The 24,365-nt window shown below is 43.0% G+C and overlaps 1 protein-coding gene across 1 annotated transcript; it reads left to right on the top strand.

Moving 5' to 3' along the window:
- Nucleotides 1–3,615: 3,615 nt before the first annotated feature.
- LOC109410546 (uncharacterized) lies at nt 3,616–6,463 on the top strand. The gene has a single exon (XM_019684078.3). The coding sequence runs from the start codon at nt 3,673–3,675 to the stop codon at nt 6,409–6,411; it is 2,739 nt and encodes a 912-aa protein (XP_019539623.3). The 5' UTR covers nt 3,616–3,672; the 3' UTR covers nt 6,412–6,463.
- Nucleotides 6,464–24,365: the final 17,902 nt, after the last annotated feature.

Genomic DNA, 24,365 nt, shown 5'->3' with positions numbered 1-24,365 from the left:
CAACCATGCCTAGGCAAGTCCATCCTAGAAATGGGAGACCATCGGCTTATACTGGTGGACTTAAGCAATTGCGGACCTGCGCTGTGCCTGCGTACGGGCTAGGCGGCGGATGCAGCGAGCGCGAACTGAGGAAAAGCTAAACGAACGGCGGGTGGTGTTCGCCGCTGCTCAGGCCGCCATGAAGACCGAGATAAGGGCAAGATACCTACAGGGTCGTGATGGCCAAGATGAGAGGTGTGATGGCTCCTACAGAGCAATCTCCAGAGATGTTTAAGGGGATCATCGAAGGTCTCTTTCAGTGCCATGATCCTAGTCCTTAGCCTCCTTTCGTAGAACAGCCAGGGACTGGGGTTGGCGATGAGGAAAGGGGCAGCGATGTGAAACTTGCAAGGATAGCAAAGTCTTTTAGCGTAGGTAAGGCCCCAGGTCCACACGGAGTTCCGAACTTGGTCTTAAAAGAAGCTATTGCAGAAGATCCCGAGTTGTTCAGGTATGCTATGCAGAAATGCCTGGACGAGGGACTCTTCCCAGACACACCTGTTGAGGCACACCGAGAGTGTAAATGGTCTTTCGAGTAATAAGTTCAGGTTCCGGAAGGGGATGTCGACTATAGACGCTATCCTGTCGGTTACAATGACCGCCGAGATAGCGCTCCAGCGTAAGACAAGTGGCATTCACAACTGTGCAGTAGTGACTCTGGATGTGAGGAACGCATTCAATAGCGCCAGCTGGGCTGCTATTTCCGATGCGCTCCTGCGTCTTTTTTTTTTTTTTTTTTCCTTCTAAACCATAGGGGGATAAATCTGCTCATCAGACACCCTAACAGGAAGGTTAGGGTAGTGTGGGGATGAGGCCGTCTTCTACAATGCCAGTAGAAGCCAGGACTACTCTCTCCTCGACCCACTAAAACACATTCCTATGGTTGCCAAACCCTACGTCTCTCCGGAACCACCAAGAAGGTATTGCTTCAGAGAGGGGCTAGTGCATATCGCACCCTCAAGGTTAGCTGCCGTAGCCTAGCAGCAACGAACATCGATGACTCGCACTGGAGAGTCCATCACGACAGCATGCTGGCGCTTAGCCAGTTTCCCGAGTGGTCCTCGCCACTCCCTTTGTCCTCGGAAGGCGGGCAGGGTCAACCCCGCCCGCGCCCTACTGCTGAGCGGACATCAAGAACTGATGCCCACATGCAACCCAATCTGACCTGCTGAAGGCAAGGGTATCACTACCCTTCAGGCCTTATCAGCTGCATCCGTAGGTTGCAGACAGCAGGGTCTCACCCACCCTGACCCTTGCCGGGGACCCCTTTCCAACCGCGGGCTCAGATCCAACCCAGTAGACTGACGCCACGACAGCACCGCTACCGGGACTTCCTCTCCGCGGCCACTTAATCGCTGTAAGGGTCGATCTCGACCGCAGGGCACCGGTATGACCTACGAAGCCGACTTCGAACCCCTGGACCACCTCTTGTACTGCATCTGGACTAGCCATTCTCCGAGTCCACGCGCCACCTCCTTTGTAGCTCCCAGACGATATGGGTGATAGCCGTTGAAACGGCATTCCAGCTAATCTCATCCCTACACATTATCTGGACCAAATTGTCCGGAGTTGTGTCCTCCCCGCATGTGGCAAGCATGCGGTCACGCATTGTGCGAAAACGCGGGCACACGAACAAAACGTGTTCCGCCGTTTCCTCTAAACCATTGCACACTGGGCATTCGGGAGAATCCGCATGCCCGAAACGGTGTAGATACTGTCGTAAACCAGTACGCGATTCTGGAAGTAGCTTCCGAGAATCTTGTACAAGTACTCCGGTATCCCCAGACGCAAGAGCGCATCGGCAATAGCAGCCCAACTGGCGCTATTGAATGCATTCCTTACATCCAGAGTCACTACCCCGCAGAAGCGAATTCCCCTCCTCTTAGGCTCGAGTGCTTTCTCGGCGGTTTTTGTAACCGACAAGATAGCGTCTACGGTGGACCTCCCCTTCCGGAAGCCATACTGGTTGCTCGCGAGACCATTTACGCCCTCAGTGAACTTCAACATTCTATTGAGGATGATCTTTTCGAGCACCTTCCCCGCCGTGTCAATCAGGCATATTGGTCTATATGCCGACGGGTCTCCGGGTGGTTTCCCCGCCTTTGGCAATAGTACCAGGCTCTGCCTCTTCCAAGCTTCTGGGAAAACTCCCTCGTCCAGGCATTTCTGCATAGCAGACCTGAACATCTCGGGAGCTTCTGCAATAGCTACTTTTAAGGCCAGGTTCGGAACTCCGTCCGGACCTGGGGCCTTACCTACGCTAAGGGACTTAGCTATCCCCGCAAGTTCCACATCGGTGACCATTTCCTCATCGCCAGCCCCAGTCCCCGGCTGTCCTACGAAAGGAGGCCAAGGACTAGGATCATGACGCGGAAAAAGTCCTCCAATGATCCCCTCCAACATCTCTGGAGATTGCTCTGTAGGAGCCATCACACCTCTCGTCTTGGCCATAACGATCCTGTAGGCATCACCCCACGGGTTCGTATTGGCACTCTGACAGAGACCCTCAAAGCAGGCCTTTTTGCTTGCTCTTATCTCGGTCTTGAGCGCGGCTTTTGCAGCGGCGAACACCACCCGCCGTTCGTTTCGCTCTTCCTCTGATCGTGCTCGCTGCATCCTGCGCTCCTGCGTCTGGGGATACCGCAGTACCTGTACAAGATTCTCGGAAGTTACTTCCAGATTCATATACTTATTTACGACACAGAGGTGGGTTGGGAGTGCTTTCACATAACCTCAGGAGTCCCGCAAGGTTCCATCATGGGTCCAGTGCCATGGAATGTCAAGTACGTTATGTCATTGCCTACGGCGCTAAGTACCGAAAGCTACCATATGGTAAGCTGGAAAGTACTTATAGGTTGATATTACGAGCGCGTACCTTTCCGTGTTATACGATGCGCTCTGTGTCATCACTGTTACGGTGCCTATCGGCATCTTTATCGAGGAGGGCGTAAAGTGCTTCGAAATGCGCGGCACAAGAGGCGTACGCAGGACTGCCAGATTTGCCTCCAATGTCATAAGGCAGCGCGCGTGGGACAATTCCACCAAAGGATGGTGGACCCATAGGTTGATTCCGAGGGTAGATAGCTGTGTTAATAGGCGCCATGGTCAAGTTACAATGTTCGATTTGTGCAGGTTTAGAAGAAAAGACAGAACACGTTTTGTACGTGTGTTCACGTTTCGCACAATATGCGACCACATGTTTGCCGCATGCGAGGAGAACATAACTCCGGACAACTTTGTCCAGAGGATGTATAATGACGAGTTTATTTTAAAACAAATCTTAACAAATCGTGCCGATGTTGCTTGACCGGAACATGAAATCTCTGCTGGAACCACCCTATCCCACAAGCGCATTAGGAAACGTTCCGGCCTGATAACAGCGATATCCCGTGTCATTCTACCTCGCTTATTGATTTGAGCAGCACGCCGCTACGCTACAAACATCATAAGCAAATTACATCTCATCAAGATACGACGATTGAATTGCCAAAATGCGCTTCGATAAGTGGCTTATCTCGGTGGTCAACCCCCGCTTTAGTTGATAAAAATCCATCAAATATACTTAAGCCATGGCGCTCACAAATCTTTGGCTCAGTATCGATTCTGCCCACCAAAAGTGATAAACGAAAAAAAATGTTCCGCTTAGCGCTATTCGCCGCGGTAGCGATAGCCTTCACGATTCCGGCCACTTCTGCGCAGCTGGAGAACTTCTGCCATGGCGTCATCGCGGGTATTTTTCCACATCCGGACCCGCGACTGTGCTTCATGTACGTTTCGTGTGCCTTCGAGCAGGTGTTTCTGTACCAGTGTAACCAGGGATTTGTGTTCAACGAAACTATATCGGAGTGCGTTCCCGGAGACTGGGAGGACTGCGATCGGGAGATCGACCCGGAGTTGGATCTGATTTGTGCCGATGTGTCTTATGGCGTGTTTGAGTACGAGGCGGACTGCGGGCGGTTCATCTTCTGTCAACGAGGAAGAGCAACGCTGATTGAATGTTTGGAGAACGAGATTTGGTTTCAAGAGAAGGGGTCCTGTGTGTTTGGAGACCGAGAGACTTGTCAACCGGGCGACGTGTTCTGCATGGGACGGCCAGACGGAGCGATTCCGCATCCAGAAGGATGTGGGAAGTTTGTTGAGTGTGTTGGTGAGCGCAGCAATGTTGTGCACTGCGACAGAGGAATGATCTTTGAAGAAGGTGGTGTGGGTTGCGTGATCGGAAGTTCGCAGACTTGTCAATCTTCGGAGAGTATTTGCAGTACACAACCTGATAGTACTCATCCACATCCGGAGTTGTGCGACCTGTTCATGAAATGTGACGGCAACGAGGCAGTGTTGATGACTTGTGGACCAAATGAAATATTCCGGCCAGATATTCAGTTCTGTGTGCCCGGTAATCGGGAAACATGTGTTCCCAGTAGACCTGAAGAAGCTTGCATTGGCAGACCTGATGGCATCGTGCCACATCCAGATCGGTGTAATCAATACGTTGTTTGTAGCGGAGGTAGCTCATTGGTGCAAGATTGTCCCACAGGGCTGATTCTTCGACCAGAAGTTCCTATTTGCGTAGCAGGTAACTCGGATACGTGTGAGTTTATGGATGGTGTTTGCGCAGGACGTCCAGATAGCTACGTAATAGAACATCCCAACTATTGTGGATGGTTCATTTGGTGCCAAAATGGACAAACTAACGTCTTCCAATGTCCAACAAACGAAATTCTTCGACCCGATATGCAGTTTTGTGTCCCTGGTGAAGACGACACATGTGAAGCCTTTGAAATTGATAGGATGTGTGAAGGACGCCATGGGGTCATATATCCCCATCCGGATCGGTGCGATCAGTTTATACGATGTGAGGAAGGTAATCTGAATATTATCTCCTGCCCTGCTTACACCATCATAGAACGAGGAACCATTCAGTGTGTTCCGGGAAACACAGAGTCCTGTGAACTTTATGTAGATCTGTGTAGAGGACGACCAGACGGTATAATTCCACATCCATCCAGGTGTCACCTGTTTATTGAGTGTCGATCTGGACAAGTCACTCTTGACTCTTGTCCTGATGGGCTTATCTTCGATTCTTCACAATCGCAATGTGTTCCCGGGAATACGGAGACGTGTGACCACTTGGTCGAGTATTGCATTGACCGTCCTGATGGAGTGATTCCCCATCCCAATAGGTGTGATTTATTCATGATTTGCACTAATGGAGTTACGTCGGTGCACCAATGTCCATGGGGAGAAATTCTTCGTCCCGACATGCAATTCTGCGTTCCTGGCAATAGTGATACCTGTCAGTTTACCCCAATTGAGGGAATGTGCAACAGCCGTGAAGGAACCGTAATCTATCCACATCCTTACGATTGCGCACAGTTTGTGCGATGCCAGCAAGGTGAACTCAGCATCGAGCAGTGTCGTGAAGGAACTGTAATACAGCCAGGAACGATCCAATGTGTGGCCGGCAACAGGGATACTTGTGAGTTGTACTTGGATAGATGCATAGGCGTTGGACAAGAAATCATTCCACACCCTTCGGAATGTCACCTCTTCATGCGATGTGATTCTGGTCAGACATCTGTTGATTCTTGTTCTCGTGGCATGGTGTTCATAAATGGAGTATGTGTCATCGGAGATCGAGACGCGTGCGAATCCTGGCAGTTGGTATGCGGAGCTATGGCTGATCAAATAATAGAACATCCGAATTTCTGCGATCTGTACATCGAATGCCGTGATGGATTAACCAGCATGCGAACGTGTGCTTCAGGTCTGATTTTGCACCCGAACATGCAAGTTTGCACTCCGGGTATTCAAGACACTTGCGAGTTCATTCCAGAAGAGGATATGTGTGCGGGCCGTGCTCAGGGACGCTTCCCGGTTCCAGATCAACAGCAATGCAATGACTTCATGACTTGTTCAAACGGAGTCGGCACCTTGGATTCCTGCCAGGATGGAGCTGTTCTGCGTCCACGCTTCATTGACTGCGTTCCTGGCAATGAGCAGACTTGTGCATTCTACCCGCACATTTGTCTCTTCCGACCGAACGAACACATTCCTCATCCAGTGCGGTGCGATATGTTTGTATCGTGCATTTCGGAAATGCCTCACGTCGTACCCTGCCAACGAGGCGAAATATACAATCCGGATAGGGACTTGTGCGTTCCTGGTAGTCCCAATACCTGTGTGTCATTCGAAGGGATCTGCAATGATCGAGAAGATGGACTGATAGAGCATATCGTCTTCTGTGACTTGTACATCGCCTGTACAGGTGGAGTTGCTACCGTTGAGGCTTGTCCTTGTGGTGAAATTTTCGTATCGGGACTGCAGCAGTGTCTACCGGGAGATGCCGAAACATGCACTTTGCATGAAGTGTGATATCGCGAGAGTGAACAAAATAAAATCCTTATAAATACTCTAATATTAAGAAGTTAGAATGTTATTATTGAGAAATCAATTCTTTGAATTCTTCGACATATTTCTGAAACTATACTTAAGGCGAAACTGGAAGCATTTCCAGTGGCGTGGCAAGGGGGGGTGGCGGGGGGTGCGGTCCGCACCGGGCCCCCGAATTCGGGGGGCCTCCAAATCATGGCAGGTCTATTGTTATAAACCATCCCTGATTTGGGGGCCCTCTGTTTTCGGGGGCCCAGTTTGAATAAAGTTCTGTGATTAGAGAAAGATTCCTATAAGTATAAGTTCAACACTTGCCGATCTGCTGATAGTTATGCAGGGGCCTCTTCGTGATGATCAAGATATTTTGGAATGAAGAATACAGATGGCTATTTTGAAGTTCTATTATTAACAATTAAAAATGTATACACTTTATTCGTGTAGTTTTGTTTATATTAGTTTGATGACTACTCTTTGCTTCTGCAGGAGCCCCAAAGTACAATAAAAATGTGTTCAAAATCAAAATTGAATTTTACGATATTCAGTACACTGGAACCTCTTTTTATGCACATGGCTGGGACTGCATAAATTAAAAATGTGCATAAAATAAAAAAGGCATAAAAAGAGGGAAATTTATGCATAAATTAAGTTTGGGTTTTAATTAGAAAATCCAGCTTGCTAGAACAGATCTTGCTCCTGGGCAGATGAGGTGGGGCTAAGGGGGTTTCCAGAATGTTCCCAGAGAGCCCAAAAAGGGGGTTCCAAGGGGCTTCAGGGGCGTTTTAAGGGGTTGTTTCGGGGGGTTTGAGGAGCCTTACAAGGGTGTTCTGTCAAGATTTTTTGGTGTTTTCATGGGATTACGGAGAATTCTGGGGTATTTCAATAGTATTAAGTGGGTTTCAGGGGCGTTCCAAGGGGCATTAGGGGCAATTCAAGGGATCTCAGGCGACATTAAAGGGTGCATGAGGTTTGAAAGGCGATTTAAGGTATTTCAGAGTCTGCTCTGAAACTTCCTGAAATGCCTCAAAAATCCTCCCTTGAACCCCCCGGCGACCCCATGTAACGCACCTGAGAGGCTTTGAAACCCCAGAGAACTTCTCCGTAACGCTACCGTAACGCCTCTGAATCCCCCGAAAATGCTCTGAAACGTCTTGAAATGCCTCCAAAATCCCTTTTAAATCCCCTCGGACGCCATGTAACGCACCTGAGAGGCTCCGAACACCATGAAAACTCCTCCGTAACGCTTCCGTAACGCCTCCAAATCACGCCGGAAAGGGTCTGAAACATTTTGAAATGCCTCCAAAATCCCCCTTAAACCCCCTCGGACCCCATGTAACGCACCTGAGAAGCTCTGAACACCCCGAAATCTCCTCCGTAACGCATAAGTAACGCCTCTGCATCCCGCCGAAAATGCTCTGAAACGTCTTGAAATTCCCCCGAAATCCCCCTTAAACCCCCTCCGACCCCATGTAACGCACCTGAGAGGCTCCGAACCCCACGAAAACTCCTCGTAACGCTTAAGTAACGCCTTTGCATCCCGCCGAAAATGTTCTGAAACGTCTTGAAATGCCTCCGAAATCCCCCTTAAACCCCCTCGGACCCCATGTAACGCACCTGAGAAGCTCCGAACACCCCGAAAACTCCTCCGTAACGCATAAGTAACGCCTCTGCATCCCGCCGAAAATGCTCTGAAACGTCTTAAAATGCCTCCAAAATCCCCCTTAAACCCCGTCGGACCCCATGTAACGCACCTGAGAGGCTCCGAACACCCCGAAAACTCCTCCGTAACGCTTCCGTAACGCCTCTGAATCACGCCGAAAATGCTCTCAATCATTTTGAAATGCCTCCGAAATCCCCCTTAAATCCCCTCGGACCCCATGTAACGCACCTGAGAGGCTCCGAACACCCCGAAAACTCCTCCGTAACGCCTCTGAATCACGCCAAAAATGATCTGGAACATCTTGAAATGTCTAAAAAAAATCCTCCTAAACCAAAACCCCTAAAAACGCCTCCATAACGGCTTTGAAACCAGCCTAAAATGCTCTGAGACTCCCGAAATGACTCCGACATCCTCTTAAGACCCACTCGGAGCCCATGTAACGCACATGAGACCTTCGGACACACCCAAAAACGAACCTGTAACCTTCCTTTGCTCTCATCTGTAAACACCCCCCGGTCGCCGTTGCAATATTTCCTGGCATTATTAAATATTCTTATGCACAATATTGGTTCTGAGTAGCTCTCCCTCTTTTTATGCAGGGCATAAAAAAAGGTGCATAAATTAAAAGTGCATAAAAAAACATGCATAAAAAGAGGTTTTAGTGTACCGATATGGATGTAAAATTCATGAGCATTATGAAAACATCCATGATATCCTAACCACAGAACCAAACAAAGCTCTTGATTTAGCTTAAGATAGCAGCTGAAATTCAGGGGCCCCATTCATCAAAATTAAGAACTGAACGCATTCAACGTCCTTGAAGACTTTCTGTGAGAATTCCTTCGGGCAAGAATATCTTTTTACGATTTATCAGGCAGTTACTTCAAAGACTTCTACAAAAATTCCTCTAAGATTTACTTCAGAACATTTTTTGGGGATTGCTTACAAAAAATTCTAAGCATTGGTTTACGAATACTTACAATGATTCCTTCTGGAACTCCTCCTAACATTTCTTCAGGAATTTCTGCAACAAATTATCGAAAAATCCTTCAGGATTCCCTTCGAGATTTTTTTTGTACGAATTTCTTCAAGCAGTCGTTCAGAAATACCTCTTCGGAAACGATCATAAAGCCATTGAAGGATTATGTCATAATGCCCTTCAAGAAATCCTTTAGATGGGCCATTGAATTTACATCACACGCTATAAAAGTAATGGAGGCAGGTGGTCAAGTGGATGCCATCTATACCGACCTGAAATCTGCTTTCGACCGGGTGAACCATAGTATTCTGCTAGCTAAAATGCAGTGTCTGGGTGCTACTGCTAGATTTACCTCATGGCTGCAATCATATTTGGACCATCGTGTTCTTTATGTCAAGATTGGAAGTGCAATTTCTGATTACTTTCATGCCTGTTCTGGAGTTCCTCAAGGAAGTAACCTGGGCCCATTGCTTTTCTCGATATTTTTCAACGATATCTGTCTAGTACTCCCTGATGGATGCAGACTACTCTACGCGGACGATCTTAAAATATATCTGCTGATTAAATCTAAGGAAGATTGCGAGGAGCTACAGCGACTAGCAGATCTTTTCGAAGACTGGTGCTTAAGAAACATGCTAGCTATAAGCATCTCAAAATGTTCCATAATTTCGTTTACGCGAAGGAAAACTCCCATTATTTGGAATTACAAGATGTCCGGGATCCAACTGCAACGAGTCTCTGTAGTGAAAGACTTTGGAGTGCTACTTGACACTAAGCTATCGTTTGTGGAGCATTACTCTTCTATCATCGCTAAAGCTAACAGGAACCTCGGCTTTATATTCAGGATAACAAACGAGTTTCGTGATCCGTACTGCTTGCGCGCTTTGTACATGTCATTGGTACGTTCTGTACTAGAATCGGCGTCTATTGTGTGGTGTCCTTACACTGACATCTGGGGTAGACGGATTGAAGCTGTCCAGAAGCGTTTTATTAGATATGCCCTCAGATTTTTACCCTGGAACAATCCCGATTCCCGATAATTTGCCGCCCTACGAAGAACGCTGTCGCCTTTTGGACATGGAAACGCTCACAAACAGACGAATTATTGCTAAAGCAGCATTTGTTGGAAAGCTGCTATTGAACGTAATAGACTCTCCCACTCTACTGCGACAAATAAACATCAATATTCCTCCTCGGGTATTAAGAAACAACGACTTCCTGCGGCTGGAGTTTCATCGGCCAGATTATGGCCAGAATGAACCAATTAGAGCAATGTGCATCGTTTTCAACAGTGTCGTCAGTGTATTTGACTTTTGTGTATCTGTAGATAGTTTTATAAGAAGACTTAGACGAATGTTTATTAGAAATTAAGGTTTTCCAAATGTTCATGTAGACCTTGAAGTCAGATGGACAAAAATAATAAATAAATAATAATAAATAATAATAAGAAATCTGTCCAAGTATGATTTTAGAGATTTCTTCAAGAAGGAATCTTGCAGGAGTTCCTCACTGAAAATATCATTTATGATTTTTTGAGATCATGCTTGGAGCCATACCATACCTGAATGGATCCTTGGGAGATTTTCTAAAGAAATTTGAATGAATTCCCGAAGGAATCCTTGTAGAAATGTTTGTAGCATTTTTTTGTAGAAATTTCTAAAAAAAATCCTTGAAAAATCGCCTGGATGAATTCTAAGATGTTTAGGAAAGAATCATTGGGTTGATTTTGGAGGTATATTTGATGATGTTCTGGAAGTATTTTTACAGAATTAGTAAAGAATTCCAAATTCTTTGGTGCAAATAAAAAAAAAACAGTCTTCAAAATAATTCCTACATATTTCCTTGGAGGAATTTCTGCAGGGGGAGGAAATGAGGAAATTTGTGCAGCAATACTTTGGGGATGAATGTGTTCATCTTTGTAGGGTTATCTGAAGAAAAACTGAAAAATCCATGAACGAATCTTTATTCGTAACTTGAAAAAAATCCTTGGAGAAAAGATTTAATCTTTACTGGAATTTCTTGAAAGATTATTGAACGAATTTTGAAAGAGGACTTGAAAACATTGCCTTAGGATTCTTTGGATGATTTCCTACAGCAATTATTAGAGAAATTTCTGAGGAAATCGCTGCAGGTATGACTAAAGAAATGCTTGAAAAAATTCTTAAGAAATCCTTGAAAGGACTTCAAAATCATATGAGGCAGTGCAAAATGAACCCTTGAAGAAGTTTATAAAAAAAGTTCTTGAAGGAATTCCTAAAGTATTCCTCTGAAAAACTTCTGAAGAAAACATGTGGGATAGCTTCAAAAGAATCGTTAGTGGATATATTTAAGAAACTCTTTATGGAGTTCTTGGGATTACATAATACTGAAGAAATTTCTTCAGAAATGAAGGAGGAATTTCCTTAGGAATCGCTGTAGCAACTTTCGCAGGAAATCTTGGAGGAATTTGTAAAGAAGTCCTTAAAGTATTTCCCAGAAGAATCGTAAAAGATGTCCCAGAAAGAGTTCTTGGAGCTCCGCACTTGGAAAAAATGCTTGATGAAATCGTTAGAAACTTTCCTTAGAAGTTTCGTGAAGGAAATCCGGACAAAACTGGTGTTACACTAGTTTACAGCATTTTTGAACTCGGTAAGCTGATGATCATTTTTGGTGTAGAATCATGCCCTGAGTTTGAAAACGCGAAGGAAAAAAATTACAGTATAGCGGAAATTTTTTCGACTTTCCATACAAGGTTGATGATTTGAAATCGATTTTTGTTCTATTTTTAAGCAACGTCACTCACTTCACACATCCCGTTCTCCGTAATCAATGCTCCGATTGAGCTGAATTTTTTACTGTAACTCGCCTACATATGATATGTCAAACAAACGCTGAAAAAGAATTTTTAGATTGTTTTTTCTTATTGAAAAAAATACATTTCTTCATATATTTTTGGAAATTTGACTAAAATTTAAGGAGATCGTCCCTAAAACTCGTCAATATCTTGAATTTCATCAATCGGACACAAAACCTGCATTCAGATGATCGAATGGTATTGTATTCAGCTTTTAACAACTCAAAACAAAGGAGTGAAGCGCTTTTTGTTCTGCTTCTTATTTTTGTATATTTGTTAGAAGTGAGCACGGATTATATAAAAAATAACGTAATAATTTTGGAGGAATCAATCATAAATTCTGGAGAAATTCCTGACTGAGATGCGTGATGGAAACTTAGAATTATTTTTCAAAAGGTTTCTTGGAAGAATTTTTAAGGAGTCTTATCAAAAAGCGGAATAGAAGTTTTTTGAAAAGTGCTAGGAATACTAGCAAAAATTGCTGAAGGAACTCTTGAAAAAACTCTTAGAGTTGATGGATATTGAAAGTCCAGAAGTATTTTTCGAAAGAATTCCTACAGAAGTCCTTCCAAAAGTTTAATTTAATTAATATAATTTATTTATTTCAATTTTTTTCTGTAGGAATTCTTGGAGATTTTGTTTTATTATTATCCAATTGATTCTTTGGAAATTTCTAGGAGGAATTCTAGGATGAATTTCTTAGTAAAACCTTAGAGAAACTTCTTGAAGAATACTTTTGGAAAAAGGAATCTTTGGTGAGATCTCTGAAGTAATCCTAGGAAATAATTCTTAAGAAATCTTAAAAAGGACGCCAAGATAAGTTATGAATGCTTGAGGAAATTCCAAGTTTAATTATTGTAGAAATATCTGATAAAGTTATTTGTGGGAATAACTGAGAAATGCTTGAAGAATACAGGGGATAGACAAAATGATCGGAACAGGCAAAATTATCACTTTTCAAAAAAAAAAAAATTGCAAATAGCTGTAACTTTTCGAAAAGTGCATCAAATATTCTCAAATTTTCTCTGTAAGATGATGATAGTTGTGTATTAGTAATCCATTTTTGGAAAAGATCAGGCTGTTCTGCACGAAGTTATAAAGATTCTTGAAAAAGGTATAATTATCCGATATCCAGCTTTGAGCTGTTATATCTCTGGATTCAATGAACAAAATGCAAAGAAACTTTGACCATTTATGACTTATATAATGAACTCTGAAAAACGTTTGACTCAATTTGAAATTTTCAACAAGCAAAACATTTATAGCGATTTAATTTATATTATGATTTTTTAGTAAATTGGTCTATTTTTAATATGCACCCCATTACTTTTTTAATTTATTGCCGGCTATGTTGTTACTTTTCTTCATTACATATTTATATTCAACTCAATTTGCGGGAGTTTTAATTAACTATAATTAGTATCCTGAATTTTGAAACGATGTTGAAATTTTGGATAATTTGGTGTTTTATTAGAAAAATAATCTAATCGTTATAATTCTCTTCCGCGTTGAGAATTCTATGTTGTGTCAAAGGTTTTCCAAAGCTCATTATATAAGTCATAATTGGTCGAAATTTCTTTGCATTCGGTTATTTGAATTCGGAGATATGAAAGCTCAAAGTTGGCTATCAGATAATTACACCTTTTTCTAGAATCATCATAACTTCGTACAGAATAGCCCGATCTTTTCCAAAATTAGACCACTAATACACAATTAGTTGATCATCTCACATTAAAAATTTGAGAATGTTTGATTCACCTTTCGAAAAGTTACAGCTATTTGAAAAAAAAAATTGAGAAGTGAAAATTTTGCCTGTCCCGATCATTTCGTCCATCCCCTGTATATGGAGAAATATTTGACTTTCGTCGAAAATCACCAAAAGAATATTTAGAGGATTCCCTGGAAGAAACGGAAGAAGGTTTAAAGAAATTCTAGAAGGGCTTCTCTTCCTCTGAAGGGATCCAGATGTAATTTCTTGGAAGAATATCTGGTTCTGAATGAATCATTGGTGGTTTTAGTAGTATTTTTCCTGGAATTTTTCAAGAATTCTTTAGATGATCTTCTAGATAAATCCTCAGAGACATAATTGATAGATTCCTGAACTAATATTTCGAGACTTACTCGATGAAGCCTTTGCAAGAATCTTTTGAATTGCTCTGTAGTACTTTTGAAAACATTCCTGAATGTCTCAGGTGAACCAGCCAAGGGGCTGAAAGCCTCATTAATAAAGCTAATAATAATATTATTCCTGAAGGAGCGTTTTAAGAAGAATACTGAATGACATCCTTGCACACAATGAGAGAAGGCTAGTCCCAAGCTTCATCTGTTGGTTCTTTGTGTAAATGCAGATGTCCTTGCAATCAGGGATGAGAAATGTACTGGAAAAAACGGTTACCGGCTGTACATTTGACATTTTTCCACACGAACATCACAGGCCCAGCCAAACTAAAACTGTTCGAAAAATAAATGTCATAACATTTTTTTTCCTGCTGCCTTCTTCCTCGAAACGGTTTCTAAGCGCGAGAGCGCCAGTACTCGAGCACAACGACGACAAAAATTTCTGTCTCTCCCGTTTTCGCATTTTTCTGCGTTTCAAACCGCTTCTAGACAAACTTCTTTACATGCATCACAAAGCTAGGAGTGTGTCTTAGCTATCTGTGCAAATCGATTTAAATTATTTATTAGAACAAGTGAGTTATTAGCTGTTGAAAATATTTGACATTTTTCGCAATCACCCGCCTCAGCATGACTGCTCATAAACATTTTCGTGGGGAAGCGAAAACCATCAAGCGTCTGCTTGACTGCCGTCGGCGCGGCGTCTGATGGTATTGGTGCTGCCGTTGTTTTGTTTTCATTTTACTGCCAGTATCGATGAACGGAAAAGAGAAAAAAGTATTTTTGCCATCCCTGCTTGCAATAACAGAGGAGCAACCGCGGGCGGTCAATCATGCTCATGCTCATGCTCAATACTGAATGACATCCTTGCATTAACAACTTAAAAGATTCTTGAAGACAAATTATTCTTCAAGAAAGATTTCCCAAGGATAAAGGTAACCCGAGTAGGTGGAAAAATCTGATGAATAGCATATTCAGTAATGATTGAATTGAATTACTGAAGAGCAAAAACTGATATTGGTTTGATTGATATAAGAGGTAAAAGAACAGAAATGAGGGGGTTAGAAGCAAAGGGGTGTAAGTGACAAAAACCCACTTTCGAGTAAATGAGGTTTAAAGTTTTTCACCAATTTTTCTTCCCATATAAAATGTATGGAGTTGCAAAATCGACACATTCTTTTCCGATTTATTGTAATTTTTCCAAACATCGTAAATACAAACTTAAAAAAGTTCCTGAAAGCTTGAAATCTGAAGAATTTTTTGATATGCTCAGCTCAAAATCGAAACAATGGTCACTTATACCCCTTTGCATTTGGGCCCCTCAAATAATAGCAGAATCTTATATGGTGAACTACTCAATAATAGCTCGTTAAGATATTACAAGATCAAAAAATAGCAGACAAGATTTGTCAATTTTTTCTAGAAAAAAAAATATCAGAATCCAGCATCGAACTTATGACCTTAGGTTTCACAGGCGGCGATGCTTACCACTCAACTGTGGCTCGCTGTTGTAAATAACATGGGAATAAGAGCATGCGGTTCTTCGTTTCAACAGCTCAGAAAGGGACACATGGCATTTCACTAACACTGAACCATCTCTTTGGGTGTATGTGTTCCATTTCGTGTAGAAGAGCTGAACTTGTTCTTAGAAATATTCAGCTATTTCGGTAAGAACAAATACTGATATCATATCACTTTGAGATATTCGTGCGATATTCATTAGATTTTTGAATAACACATCAAAATCACATCGAGCTATAACAGCAAAAAGTGTTCGATTTGAGATATGATTTAGATATTCTCGTCTACCCGGGAGAGCAATCTTTGAAAGCCTTTTATAAGGACTATTTTGTGCGATTTCTAAATTTGTTAAAAACTTTTTCGGCATAATTCTTATAAAAAAAAATCTTTCGCTACCGAAAAAAATCATGAAGGAATACAGTAAATAATATAAGATAGATAATGTTTAACCTTCCGTTGGCCATCACTGCAGTGCACTGTCAGCATCACTAGAATGCTTAGTACAAAATGCGAGATTTTTTCAATGTTTTGTACAAAATGCAACAGTGCGATCATTCGACAGTTAAATATATAGATTTATCATTGTAAAATATGTACATATTATGAAATTTTCTGGGGGGCCTACCAATTTGCTTCCGCACCGGGCCCCCAAATTCCTAGCTACGCCACTGAGCATTTCCTCACTTATTGGTTTTTGAATTTTTATTAAATATAGTTTTTTTCAAAATCTATGGAGGAATATCTGAGGAAACTGATGGAAGTTTTTCATATGTTAAAAGACGGGACCTGGATTGATAACAAATAATTAGGTACGTAATTACGTAGAGTGGTCAACTTCACTTGAAACTACGGTACTACCTATATATCAAAACAAATAAATAGATTTCGTTTGACCGTGGAAAACTTTTCATACATAAATAGATTTCAAACAAAAATCTACTTGCCCCCACAAGGAATCCCATCCTTCACGCCATCCTGGAAGTTTGAAACAAATCTAATGAATCGCCATTCATTAACCACAACGACACCGCAACGAGAGCTGAAAGATGGAATGGTATTCCCTTTATTTCGGCCATTACACTGGACGAAAGTCACGTTCCTGCAATCCACCGTCCGCACCGTCAATTCCCAAGCTGCAGTGGGAAAGTTTTTTAGCTGTATGGAAAATGATTTTTCACCTTCCGATTTTCGAATGATTGCAGCTCCTCGCTTGCCGTTAGTCCAGTTGAAACCGAACAGAAATTGATGGCCACCATCCAGCACCCAGTCGTCCATCGCCTCAGAAAACTAGCTCGTATCGTTGCGCAATCGTGTGTAGTCGAAAGGTGTGGAGTTCCTCGAGGAGTTAGGAACATCATGATTTTCCTTATTTTTTGCGGAAAATAGGAGTTAGGAGTTAGGAACATCATGAGTTTCCTTTTTTTTTGCGGAAAATAGGTGCACTAGCTGGGAAAGGCGTTCCGGAGTTGGATTCATGGTTTTTAGCGAATCGGTTTTGAGTGAAACGATCTAATTAAAACTGAAATTGAAAAATAAATTGAATTATTCCTCACAATGGACAAATCGGAAATGAAACATTCCGTACGTTGCTTCCAGTTGCTGGAAGATTTCATGGAATGATGAATGATGTATAAGGATGATGGATGATTGATTCACCCTAGGAATAGGAATAGGGAGACCACCGGCGTACTGGAGGGCTCAAGCTATTGTAAACCTACGTCGGTCGGGCTCTTCTATTACAGGCTCGGCAACGAATGTAGCGAAGCACGTACACCCTTAAAAGAAAGTACACAGCGAATGAGTAACTTGCGAAAAGACAAAGGATTTTTTACTCATATTTGTGTACGACTGGATCAACACAAAAAATGTGCTGATCCGGTGTTACACAAATTTGTGTGAAATTTCACACAAGTTTGCTTGAAATCTTTTGTCTTTTCGATCGCTGCGTGAAAGTTACTCCTTGCTCTGTGTACATCGATCTTTCCGTGTAGGTACTGATTAGGAGAGGAAATGAACGGCAGGTGGTGTTTACGGCAGTGTAGTCGCGGTCAAGATCTCTGGGCCAAACAAAACAAAGGCCTAAATGCTAATATGAACCCGTGGCAAGATGCCTACTGCGTCGTTTGTAAGACGCGAGATGTAATGGTTCCCACCAGACATACTGGAGAGGAAGATTGAGAGACTCTTGCAACGTCATGACCCGAGTCATTGGCCTCCTCTCTTAGAAACGTCTACACTATAGATAGTAGAGTAAACATAGATCCGCGGACACCGCTGACTAAAATTTTTCAAGCGTGTAAGTAGTAATTTTCAAAAGTGCGACGATTGAATATGACGTCATGCGTTCTATTGATGTTGTCCAAATCGTGACGTCATGCTCGTTTGGATACAGATTTTGACAGTTCGTTTGGATACAACGGATTCATCTTAGCGGATCTATGTTTACTCTACTATCTATAGTCTACACGAGGTAGCCTTCCAGAGGTTTGGAAGCAGTACAGGATCTGCTCCTATTGCCAGAGGCGGGGAAGCCACACGGTGGCTCGTCAGCATATAGACTTATTATTCAAAAGTGAAAGTTCTCCGAGCTCCGGATGTATTCCCCAGGGAAAACATAACAGCCAGCAGACTTCTATGGATTTCGTTGAAACTATCTCCATGGACTGAACCAGCAGAGCACATGAATGTCTAAGTACGGTAAATTAGTTTATAATGTGCACAGGCGTATTTTCTGGCGAACGTGATTGCACTAAGTTAGGTATAAGTACTGGTTAGTTACGTAATCATGGAAATGAACCAACCTAGGACTGAAACAGTCTCTAAAAAGCCACCCAGGTAACCAATAAGCAGTTAAAATGCGCCTTTTTTGGGTGTTCGATTGGGTCACTGCTGAGGAGCCTCCTGGTGCCAAAGATGGTATTCTAATAGGGAATCTATTGAAACAAATGCCCGTTCCCAGGTCGTTTTTGAACAGCGCAAAACACCTCCCGCGCTAATCATTCTGTGGATAGATCCCACAGAGTGTTGAGAGTAAGGCTCTCGTTGATCTTACCTATCTGCTTGTCCAGCTTCTGGTGATAGTCAGCTATCATAGCGTCTGCTGAAAAATGCTGGATGTTGACACGCATCGATCGCCACATGGCAGATATTCGAACTCGAATCTTACTAACTACGAGGTAGTGATCTTGGACGACGTTGGGACCCCTAGTTCAAACATCAATGGCGTCGGAGAAATGTATGTTTCGCCATTTGGGTGTCTCCAGGTGCGCTTGCAGATATTCTTGCGCGCAAAGTAGGACGTTGGTTGTAGTTTGTAACGGAATGAAGGCTCTCCGTGCCGATAGTTGAACAGAAAACGTCCTCTCTTCCTACCTGCAAATTGGCGTCACCGATGACAATTTTAACGTCATGTTTTGGGCATTATCCATAGCTCTTGTCAAGGCACTCGTAAAACACATCCTTCACGTCATCGGTTTTGTCGTTGAGCGGCGCATACACGGAAAAATATTATAACCCAAAGAATAAGTTTCAAAAACTCAAATTTGGCTAAACTGCTTAAAGTTTTAACTCAAAGTTGGGTTGTTTTCTCCCTCGCCCCACCGCAATGTTGTCGAAAACAAAGAGAGAAGCACCGACGCATCCGCTGCTCTTCCGTGGAAGAAGCCAAATTTGGGTTTTCTTGTATTAACCCAAATTTGCGTCATTTGAAGCCTCCGTTGGGTGAAAACAACTTACCACTGGGTTAATTTTTTTTCCGCTCTCAAACGAGAACTACTCACTCGCCACTTTCGCTGTTTAACGCAAATTTGAGTTATTCCACGGAAGACCGGGATTGCGTCAAAACAACTTAAATTTGGGTTGATTTGTAGTTCAGTGTAGACATTGATCTGGCTGTAGCAGCATCCATTTATTACGTAACGTTCAAATCGACATTTTAGACCCCCCTGCCCCCTCCGTAGCGCTTTTTTGTTTATGTAAATCCTAAAATTTTTGTATGGACCGTAACGCACGGCCATGCTCCCCCCTCTCTCTAGAGCGTTACGTAATTTGTGGACTGCGCCTAAAGCACTTCCCCCGAATCCTCAATACGCGGATCCTCTCGTTGATCGATTTCCACCTCATGACTCGCCCGTGTTGGTGACGGGATCCATCACCCTGAATTCATGTTCGAAAGATTCGGACAACCTAACTTTCCGAAGAGCAGCCACGCACACATCAACTTTCTGCAATTGACGAGCCTAAAGGCTCACTCGTCCAGGTACACTTAAGGTCCTGACATTCGAGATACCGAGTTTCCAATCATATTCCTTATTTCGTTGTCGGGTCGACTTTTTTTTTTTTGCTAGGTTTCTAGCTGCACTCTGAATAGAGTTGAAACCTCTACACTAGACCCGAAGATAGAAAAGAGTACGTAACCTTTCAGAAGCAGTTTGCCAGCCGTACGCGGAAAATGATATCCATTGAGACACTGATGCAACTGACTCAGAAAGATACGGTAGAAGATTGGAAAGTTTTCAATTGGTCAGTCAGTCAGGATTTGCCTGGATTTGTTATGGTCACACGGTTTGTGTTTGTCTCCTTGTTTGATTTTGTGGTATGGTTAAATATGTTTTTCTCCTCGTTAAGACAGTTGTCGTATGTTGTTTTTTTTCATCGAATCAATCGAACCCTGTATGTTAAATTATAGTCGATCCTGTGTCAAATTGTTTTCTTGATTTCGCTAATCGTTTTCTACTTGTGTTCATCTCTTGTGTCCTTATATTGTCATCGGTCCAAAATCCTCAGAAACATGTAACTGAACTTCTGAACATCTAAGAGATAAGCAAAAATACGCCAAGTTGGTCAGTTGATTGCAATAAAATTTTAAAATAAGGCCGGAACAAATCTCATTTTCTTCTTTTGTCACTTTGCTCGTTGACTCGTCAAGGGGGGGGATGATAAATAATAAACGTATTTCAAGAAAAAATACCCAAACAATTGGGCAAAGTCGTCAAACTCATCGGATTTGTTAGGAAATTTTCTCGACGACTCTAATTTCACCTCAATATTTTTAAATTTCCTAAATAATTTATTTGTGTTCCCCCTCAAAATGTCGAATTCCGACAAAAAATTTCCGAGGGGGGGGGGTGACATTAGAGAAAATCGAAATTTGTGTCAGCCTAATAAAGATTTCATGTCAACTTTCATCCCGCTACAAATACTTTTAAAAATATTCAAATTCGTTAAATTGTCCTATCGGTCCTACCTAGATGAACCATGCCATTTTCTCAAGCGTAGCCTAGAAATGTCAACCTAGTCATACACAAGTAACGTTGTTCAGTTAATATAAAGCAGTCAGTTTTTGTCCAAAATGTCACGTCGAACGCATTGACGTCAACAATGCGTTTAAGTGTTCGCACGTTAGCTTTGAATCTATCAGCACAATTAAGTGCTGCAAATCTCCTTCCCACTATTGATTCTTCGGTCGATTTTTATTGCTTTATTTAAATAAATTATGACCAACTAACATTGAAAAAATTCGAAAAAGCGACTATGACATTAATAAATTACTATGTAATAAAAATCAACCGAGAAACGTGGGAAATAGAGCCCAAACAACATTTTGAAGTCAGATGGCTGTAAAAGGTTCCAAAACCTGTCACAAATCCTATAATACTTTTATTAGGATTTGTAACGATCATCAAAACCTTCTCAAATCCAACCGACTTGGAACTATTGCTTGGGAATAGACTCTACTGAGCCCCGGCGGTTCCTCCTGTTTATCGAACATGTTTGATGCATATGATCAGCCATACTCCATCTGCAGCAGCCGGTTCGTGGTGAACCGTTGGAGGCGCATTAAAGTGTTAAAAAGGTGATATGTTTCACTAAAGAACACTACATTACAATAATCAAAATGAAACTCCTTCACTTTAATACCGTCAACCCCTGCGAACTTGGCCAGGGTTATTTCGTTGTCGGGTCGATTTCTGAGGTTATCATTCGCATATTCTTCTATTATCTTTATTTCTCGTGGTGGTGCAAGGCTTCGAAAGGCTACCTTAGCGGGGTCACGCAACCTATATCGCGTTGGTAGGACTGCAACCTTAGGTGTAGCTGAAGCGATATAACATTTCTTATTCAGCCACTGGATTCCAGAACAGACCCTGTTTGAGCCACATCTTCTTGGTGAACATGCGCTCGGGAAGTACCTCCCAATCTACTGCCCATATTCGCATAGTCGATGTAACCACCACTGACAATGCCACCGTACAAAAGCTAATATCTAACGCATGTGCATATTTGTGACCAGTTTTATTCAATAGATCACAAGATCTAACCCTTAGTTAGATGTCAAAGTGGTAAATATCTTGAAATTTATATTTATTCGTTGTTAAAATTCCAGAAGCATGTTGAAAAGTACAGTGGCGCTTACATCTACTATGCGAATACGGGCAGTCTAGCTAAAGTCAGAATAACAACAGCGCCCAGGCGCTACCAGCTAAACACACAACTCTTATCCGGCGGTCTTTGTCGCTTGACCCGTGGAAGCATAAGGTAGGGACTTGTGAGGATCAGAGCTATGTTGGACGATTAAGCTTGAACAACGAAAGAACGACCTGTTGATGGATTGACGAAGCCTCTAGCGAAAGAGCTGAAAAGTGGTAAGTCGACAAGGAACATCCAACATAGATCTGGTCCTCGCAAGTTCTTACCCCATGCTTCCACGGGACAATCGATAACAAAGACCACTAGCTTATAGTTGTGTACTTAGCTGGTAGTGCAGCCTGAGCACAGCTGTCCTTCTGACTTCAGTTAGTTTGAAAATGTAGGTACGTCCCGAGCGTCTGTTCACCAAGGAGGTGCGGCTCATACATAGCGTATGTTCTGGCATCCACCAGCCGAGTATGAAATGCCCCTCCAAACAAGATATGAACTTGGAATGTACTTACCCAGCCCACCAGGGTAAACTGACACAGCTGCCCATTGAGGCATGTCGTATTAAGCTTGGATTCCTAGGACTAAGCGAAGTCCGTTGGCCGAAGCCGTTGGAGTTCACTGAAAGGCACCGGGTTAAATTCTGCTGTATTATAGCCTACGAGGCGATCACACTCCTTGTCACCGAGGAGTTGATTTCCTATACAACGCTCACGTCCACGTTGCGCTAATGAAGTGGGAACCTATTAATGAGAGGACAATTGTGGCCAGATTCAGAACACGAGTTCGAAATGCAGAACGAAGAGAATTTTTACAGCCAACTGAATACTGTCGTAGATAAGACTCCAAAAGGTAATACACTGAAGTTTTTTTTTACGACGGTAATGGTACCGCGTAAAAAAACCGCGTAAAAAACCGCGTTATTTCAAAAAACGTCGTAAAAAAAGTCCAAAAAAATCAAGTCACGTTAGATGTAATCCTGACTATTTTGCGAGTGTTTTCGAAAAAACTCGGTTTTTTACGACGGATTTTGAAATAACGCGGTTTTTTTACGACGGTTTTTGAAATAACGCGGTTTTTTACGCGGTACCGCGTAAAAAAAACTTCAGTGTTTCAAGATCCTCATGAGCCATTTAAACCCGAAGGATGGTTCCGACAACTCGTACTATGAGCATAACATGGGACGCCTTGGTCTCGGAGAAATGAGCGAGAAGGGAAGCTGTTTGCAGAGTTTTTTGGCAACAATAACATAATGATTGGGGGATCACTCTTTCCCCATCGACCAGTGCACGAAGTGACATGAGTTTCCTGTGATGGCGTCACGGAAAATCAAGTCGACCACATCTGCATAAAAATGGAGACGGAGCCAGATGATACCTGGAGGAAGGGAAGATAATGAAGTGAAGGAACTCCAATGTCACGATATAGCGAGCGAAAATACGAGGAGCCGAAGCCCGTTAGCGCTATTCGGCTTTCGAGAAGGAAGTGAAGCGTAGGCGAGAAAAAAGAATGTAGGAGAGAAAGCCGCAATTACCGGCGACACTCGTCTCCTCTACGATGTCTCACGTCGCCTTAGTGGGACTAAGATTATTGCTACGATGTCCGTGAAAGACACATCTGGACAGCTTTTGACCGGACCCGGCTGATCAGCTGAAATGTTGGTTCGAATACCTTGAAAACCTTTTTCAAGTGTCGGCCACGCCACCAACACCTGAGCATGATCTGCCAAGGGTTCGACGCATTACCCGTGTCAACTCCGAAGCTCCATTGCAGGAGTTAGGAACAGCCATCCGTAGTATGGAATCGAACAGGGCCCCGCGGGTCGATCGCATATCAACCGAGATACTCAAAGCTGACTCCGTAGTATCTGCACAACTGCTACACACTTCAGTTCAACCGCTGCCGTCGTCGAGCACGGACGGGTCCAATTGTGTCCGCTTTAGTTCGGTTCTCGTTGTTTGCAGCTCGCGCTGTGTTGGAAACAGTAATCAAGTGCGCTTTGTCTGTCGGTCGTTAACACTTGCTTCATTTGTCGGTGGTGCTCTCCGTGCTACAAACAGCACCAAATCGAAATGAGTGAGATGGTTATCAATACCGTACAGTTCAGATTTCCGACGGGTAGTCCGCCACCATCATGGGTGGAAATAGCTAATTTCTTAAAGCAGCTGGACACGGATTTAAAGTCAATGGAAACCGCGTACAAAGCAGCGCAAGACCGTTCGCTGTATGTTAAGTTCACCTCTCACGAGGCTATGATGGAATCGCTTGGGAAAAACACGGAGCCGCGGCAGTTTGCTTACGCGAACGGTAAATCAGTGACAGTGAGGATGTCGATTGCGGGCACTAATATGCAGTACGTCCGCGTATTCGACCTGCCACCGGAACTACCTGACGCAAATTTGTCGTTGAAACTT

This window comes from Aedes albopictus, chromosome 3 (genome assembly GCF_035046485.1).
Source record: "Aedes albopictus strain Foshan chromosome 3, AalbF5, whole genome shotgun sequence".
Lineage (NCBI taxonomy): Eukaryota > Metazoa > Arthropoda > Insecta > Diptera > Culicidae > Aedes > Aedes albopictus.
This window is presented reverse-complemented; position numbering and strand designations above follow the sequence as displayed.